Raw genomic sequence first — 7,123 nt, forward strand, 5'->3', positions numbered from 1 at the left:
TTTTTTTTTTTTTTTTTTAAGTCAAAGGAACTGGAAACATTGGGCTTGCATATTTCTTTTGCAAGGGACAAATATTCCTTTGTGCTTATCATAAAAATGGTCAATTTTATTAATTTATATTATCTATTTCATCCCTAAAAGCATCTCAAATAACACCTTTGTTTATGAGGTTAAAATCTGAACTAAGAAAAGTAAGATAGAGTAAAAATGTATACTAGTTACGGAAGGATGTTTGGTTCCAAAGCCAAAAAACAGGTATACTGATGAGAAGCCTAAAGGAGATACCAATAATATCTGAAATTAACCACATGGTTCAGAGGATAACACAGAGCCTCAATTCATGTCCCCAGGCCAGTACTAGGCCATTAATACGAATACTCCCAAAAGTCCAAATGTGCTTTCCAAGGCTCCCTCTTTAGTTACACCATTGAGAGCTCAACTGCCTTGAGTCGACATAAATACCCACATTAGCAGTAATAACTACTTTAAATTTTTGTTTGTTTGTTTTTAAGAGACAAAGTCTTGCTCTGTTGCCCAGGTTGGAATGGTGCAGTGGCTATCCACAGGTGCAATTCTAGTACTCTACAATCTCAAACTTCTGGACTCAAGCCATCCTCCTGGGTAGTGTGCAACACCATGTCTGACTAAAATGTTTTTTTTGAATTGAGAATTCCTTAGCAAAATTTACAAATGTATAGGAAAACAATGAAACTTCCTTCCCCAAAGTATTACCTCTTCCCCTTTTGACCTTGATAGACTCCCTGAAGAATCTCCCAGAGGTGGCTTAATGACCGAATGTTCTGATGAGCTGTGGAAGTAGAAATTCAAGTAAAGTTTACTCTCTGTATCAAAACAGAAACTAAATTAATTTACCCTTTCAAACACTAATTTTTCTTTTTAGCAAACAATCCAAGCTGACTCCAAAGTTACTCTCCGGAGACATTCATTAAAATATGCTCTGGATTCAGCGGCACCAATGACAGTTTTAAGGAGAAGATGAAAAGCCGTTCTGGAAAGAAAATTAAGTCAAAAGTCGACACATTTTGGAATGAGATGTCAAGTATGCTTCCCTTGCTTAGTTCCAAAATCCTGTTTGCTATGCTTAAATCCAACCCCAGACAGGACACTGGAGAATGCTCTTTAGGAAAATTATCCCACCCAAGAGAAAAAACTATCAGAAACTTACAGTTGAGGGTTCCTTAGCAAAACAACCACTTAAGCACTTTTTGTGAGCCCAACAGGCAGGCAGATCTACCCACATATGTAGCCCTTTCTTCCAATCAGCTTTAAAATTTTTTATTTAGTATCATAAAATATAATAGAGACAGGGTCTCCCTGTGTTGCCCAGACTGGTCTCGAACTCCTGGGCTCAAGCAATCCTACAGCTTCAAACCCCCAGGTTGCTGGGATTACAGGTGTGAGCCACCACACCCAGCCAGCTTTTGTTTTAATGCCTCACTGTTTACAGACAGCCAAAACTTTCTAGATACCTGAAAAAATCCTCCTAGATAAAAGGTAGAGACTAAAATGAACAGAGAGAGAAAAAGGTAGAGAGAAAAATGAACTTGGGAGGAGAGGCAATTTAGGGAACAAAAGCTACAAAAATATAATTTAAGTCCTTAGATATGAGAGGAAATAATGGATTAAGGAAACAAAAGTAAGCTCTATTTAAAAAAAAAAAAAAAAAAAAGACAAGAAATTAGAGAATAAGAAAGACCTCTTAGAAAATTAAAATATGATGGTAGAAAAAAAATAAATCCATAGAAAATGGAGGTGAGGATATTGCTAAATAATATATTTTTTAAATTTCCTAGAACTTAAGTTTCCAACATAAAAAGGGCCCATGAAGTACCCAGCAGAATGAAGAAAAACAGACTCACTCTAAGGTCTACTTTCTATATCATCGTGCAGTTTCAGAATATCAGGGAAAAGAAGAATCTGAAAAATTTCAGAGTAGAAACAGCAATAAGCCTCACCCAAAGAATGAGAAATCAATCAGCCTGGCCAACATGGTGAAACCCCATCTCTACTAAAAATACAAAAATTAGTTGGGCATGGTGGTGTATGCCTATAGTCCCAGCTACTAGGGTGGCTGAGGCACAAGAATCACTTGAACCCAGAAGGCGGGGGTTGCAGTGAGCCAAGATTGCCCCACTGCACTCCAGCCTGGGCAACAGAGCAAGACCCCATCTCAAAAAAATAAGCCGGGCGCGGTGGCTCATGCCTGTAATCCCAGCACTTTGGGAGGCCGAGGCGGGTGGATCACGAGGTCAAGAGATCGAGACCATCCTGGTCAACATGGTGAAACCCCGTCTCTACTAAAAATACAAAAAATTAGCTGGGCATGGTGGCGCATGCCTATAATCCAGCTACTCAGGAGGCTGAGGCAGGAGAATTGCCTGAACCCAGGAGGCGGAGGCTGTGGTGAGCCGAGATTGCGCGATTGCACTCCAGCCTGGGTAACAAGAGCGAAACTCCATCTCAAAAAATAAAATAAAATAAAATAAAATAAAAATTAAAAAATACAAATAAGGAATCAAAAGAGCATCAGATTTTTTAATCAGAACACTAAAACTGGAAAATCATGTAGCAATGCCTTTGAAATAATGAGGAATGATTTTCATCCTAGAATTCTATACCCGGCAATACTAACAAAAAAAGGTGGAAATATATAGCACACACATTTTTAGACACGCAAGGTCTCAGAAACTTCACCTTTAATTACCCTTTTTTAGGAAACTGTGAGATGCTAAAAACAGGGAATCTAATAAACAGATGAGGCAAAGGAAATCCCAGGGGAACAGTGAGGAAAGTCCCCGGATTCTATCTAAACCTACATATAAAGTGATCAAAAAACATAAAATATAAAGTGAAGCAGGAGTGATCCTAGAGAGACATCTCCCAAGAGGAAAAAAATGGAATAGAAAAATTTCTGATATTTTTTATAATAATGAGAAGTTTTATGATTTCATAATTCTATTAAAGCACTTACAGTTTAGTGATCAATATTAAGAAAAACTAATCATGTACAGACACATGTACACCAACTTGTGGCAATTATTGTCCCCAAGAAAAACAAGAAGTTATATGAAAAAGAAATATATTCTTATTGCACTACATGACCCAGTTGTAAATAACATTTACAAGATCATAGTAATGTTAACACCGATACTGATTTTTTTTTTGTTTGAAACAGAGTCTTTCTCTGTCGCCTAGGCTGGAGTGCAATGGCATGATCTCTGCTCACTACAACCTCCGCCTCCCGGGTTCAAAGCAATTCTCAGCCTCCCAAGTAGCTGTCTCAGTTTCCCAAGTAGCTGGGATTACAGGCACCTGCCAACATGCTTGGCTACTTTTTTTGTATTTTTAGGAGAAACGGGGTTTCATCACATTGGCCAGGCTGGTCTTGAACTCCTGACCTCATGATCCACCCAGCTAGGCCTCCCAAAGTGCTGGGATTACAGGTGTGAGCCACCAGACCTGGCCTGATATGGATTTAAACAGAAATTGATATATACTAAAAATAAGGGGTAGACAAAGTGAGGGTGTTATGCGTGAAGAGTATAGTAGGGAATCAATGGATAGCAAAAACAGTAATTAGAAGTATGTTATTCAGAAATGTGGAAATATATAGCAAAAGGCTAGGTATGGTGGCTCACACCTGTAATCCCAGGACTTTGGAAAGCTGAGGTAGGAGGATCACTTAAGCACAGAGTTTGAGACCAGCCTAGGCAACACAGTGAGATCCCATCTTAAAAAAAAAAAAAAAATTGTATGTATATATATCAAAAGAAAAACCATATGGGTTGAAAATGGTGGCCAACAAGAAATAAAACCATGGACAAAGATGGGTTTTATTTTAAGCCTTAGTACTATTAGTCTTTTGAAACCATGTATGTATACTACATGGACAAAAACAAAAATTAAATTTTAGAACTTGAATTTTTGTTTTGAAAGTACTCAAAACGACTATTACGAAAACTGTAATAGAAAAGCAAATATTAAAAAAGTTAAAATTCAGAAAGTAAGCAAAAATTAAACAAATGTATGCTCTGAAGTAAAACTAGGTTTCTGACACTAATTATTTATAAAGTGAATTCCTGTAGGCATATAAGTGCCAAAAGCAAGTTATGCATTTTTGTACTTAATCTCAGCCAAAAGCTGGGAATCTAATGTTGTACATTTTTTAATGAACCACCCTGCAAAGTGTTTAATGCTAAGAATAAAGAAAATGCCCCTTAACTATTCCCACTGCATAAATTAACACTTGTATACTAACTACAGCAAGATAAAAATTTTCCCTGAGTAGTGAAAATGTAAATACGCAGTCTTCCACTGCTGTAATTGCCAAAGTGGTCAACACTGCAGCACAGCTGCAATCGTTCCACCATATTGTAAAACATCTTCCTATGCCCTGAAAGTCTGAATTTTAAGATTATTTGTTCAAAGATGCCAATTGAAGAAAAAAGAAAATCAAGGAGATTTAGAGATTCTAAAACTGTAGGTTCTCTGAGTAGGATGGCTTATAAAAAATATAATTGCCTTGGTGGTGATGAGGAAGCAAAAAGAAAAAAAGAAGGAAAACGAAAACTATAAAGAGACTTAGAAGTTGGTAAAAGAGAACATAGACAAACGAAGCCAGATTAGAAAAAAAATACTGGTAGGCAGTAAGCTCTCAAAACTTTTATTTATAAGGCTCTAAAGTGAAGTTCAACCTTCTATTCATTAGTAGTAAGTTAATATTTCCAAGTTTTACAAAGTCAAGCACTTACATTTGGCTTCCACAAGGTGATTCCTCCAGAAAAGGTATGTGATTTGTTGATCCAGGATTACGAGGAGTGCTTGTATGAATATTTGAAGTATCATGTGTTAATCTCTGACTAGAGTCTTGGGGTGGTGTAGTAAAACTAGTCACAGAAGAACTATTAGATCCATTGCCTTTGCTCCCATTACATTGCTGGCTGAGCGTTGATACCTCATTACCAAGGCCATCCATTCCAATATTTAATTCACCGAGCTTTTGAATGGACCTATAAAATTAAACAATGTAATCATTTTTAAATAAAAACTTAATTGCATTCCTAATATATACAAGATTAAAAGTCTGAAAAGGTAAATATATGCACATATAATCTATTGCAAATTTAGTATTAAAAGTTACCATCATCAACTTAAGACACAACCATGATACTGAAAGAAGATCCACATTTTCCCATAGCATAACACTAAAGAAGATAGGTATAATGGGCATTATAGACTTTTTTTTTTTGGGACAGGGTCTCACTCTGCTGCCCAGGCTGAACTGCAGTGGCATGATCATGGCTCACTGCAGTCTTGACCTCCTGGACTCAAGCAATCCTCCCACCTCCCATGCATAGCTGGGACAACAGGTGCACACTATCATGACCAGCTAACTTTTTAAATTTTTTGTAGAGACAGAGTCTCGCTATATGACCTAGACTGGTCTTGAATTCCTTCCAGCTATCTTCCTGCCTTGGCCTTCCAAAGTGCTGGGATTACAGGCATGAACCACTGTGCTCAGCCAGTATCACAGACTTTTAAAAAGCAGCTTTTATAATAAAAATAGAAAAAAAAATCTGTTTCTTCCCCAGTAAAAACTTTGGTTTAATTTTCCATTTAAAATTTAATTTTCAAAGAGTCAATAACAATACCACCACTACCAAAATTGCTCATCAACAAAACAAGTCATTTTTGTTCCATCTGTCTCAATGTTATGTCAAGTAAGAAATGGATGCCTAGAGTAGGCCATGATGAGTAAAAAGTCAAGTAGCATCCCTATTACTCCACATACACCCATTCATTCATTCTGCATATACTATGTGCCAGCTCTGATCTAGACAATTGGGAGATAAAACAGGGAGCAAAACAAGTTAGCCTCAGGGCCTTGCCCTCAACAAACAGTCTCTCTGTCGCCACAGCCTGACTCCTTATGTTGTATCAGGCTACAAAGGGCACAAAGAGAAAGCTACACTGATCTCAAGATTTAGACTCATAGGCCAGGCACAGTGGCTCATGCCCGTAATCCCAGCACTTTGGGAGGCTGAGGTGGGCAGACCACTTGAGGTCAGGAGTTTGAGACTAGCCTGGCCAACATGGTCAGACCCCATCTCTACTAAAAATACAAAAGTTAGCCAGGCGTGGTGGCGGACACCTGTAATCCCAGCTACTCAGGAGGCTGAAGCAGGAGAATCACTTGAAACTGGGAGGGAGAGGTTGCAGTGAGCAGAGATCACACCATTGTACTCCAGCCTGGGCGACAGAGCAAAACTCCATCTCCAAAAAACAAACAAAAAAAAATATTTTGACCCATGGCCAGGAGCAGTGGCTAACCCCTATAATCCCAGCACTTTGGGAGGCCAAGGCAGAAGGATTGCTAAAGCCCAGGAGCTTGAGATTAGCCTGGACAACAGAGGGAGACCCTGTTACTACCAAAAGAAAGAAAAAGAAAAACTTAGCCAGACATGGTGGTGCATGCCTACGGTCCTAGCTACTTGGAAGTAGCTAAGGTGGAGGGACTACCTGAGCCCAGGAGGTCAAGACTGCAGTGAGCCGTGATCACACCACTGCACTCCTGTCCCGGCAACAAAGTGAGATACTGTCTCAGAAAAAAAAAAAAAAGAACAAAAGAAAAAGATTTAGATGTAGAAATAGCCCAGCATCACTTTCTCCAGCTGAGAGTCAATATAAGAAAGGACTAACACAGCGAGTATAATTGTTGAGAGGTGTTGTGGCTCGTGGTATTTTTAAATTTTCCTACATTAAACACTGTGTTATGTGTATTTTTAGAGTTTAAAAAATACTTTCAAAAAAGCAGTTTAATATTATTAGAGGAACTGTTAGCCTTTACTAAATATTTATCAGTTAAACATTGTAATTAGGTAGCATTTCTCAAATTGTATTCTGTGAAACACATTTCTTGTGAAATGCACATACATCTTTTTATGCTCCCTATAAAAAAGGATATGAGGGGGCCAGGCGTGGTGGCTCATGCCTGTAATCCCAGCACTTTGGGAGGCCGAGGCGGGCGGATCACGAGGTCAAGAGATCAGCACCATTCTGGCCAACATGGTGAAACCCCGTCTCTACTAAAAATACAAAAAAT

At 38.4% G+C, this 7,123-nt stretch overlaps 1 protein-coding gene across 9 annotated transcripts in view; it reads right to left on the reverse strand.

Annotated features, from left to right (window-relative positions):
- WDR47 (WD repeat domain 47) overlaps window positions 1-7,123 on the reverse strand; it is a 75,740-nt gene that overhangs the window by 20,461 nt on the left and 48,156 nt on the right. For all 9 annotated transcript variants that reach the window (XM_017499221.2, XM_017499220.2, XM_017499218.2 and 6 more), the window contains 2 exons: window positions 4,773-5,030; window positions 733-808 (listed from right to left, as the gene is read on the reverse strand). In XM_017499221.2, the coding sequence (XP_017354710.1) occupies window positions 733-808; window positions 4,773-5,030 (334 nt within the window). The remainder of the gene's footprint in view (window positions 1-732; window positions 809-4,772; window positions 5,031-7,123) is intronic.

The sequence above is a fragment of the Cebus imitator genome, unplaced genomic scaffold, assembly GCF_001604975.1.
Source record: "Cebus imitator isolate Cc_AM_T3 unplaced genomic scaffold, Cebus_imitator-1.0 Scaffold256, whole genome shotgun sequence".
Classification (NCBI taxonomy): Eukaryota; Metazoa; Chordata; class Mammalia; order Primates; family Cebidae; genus Cebus; species Cebus imitator.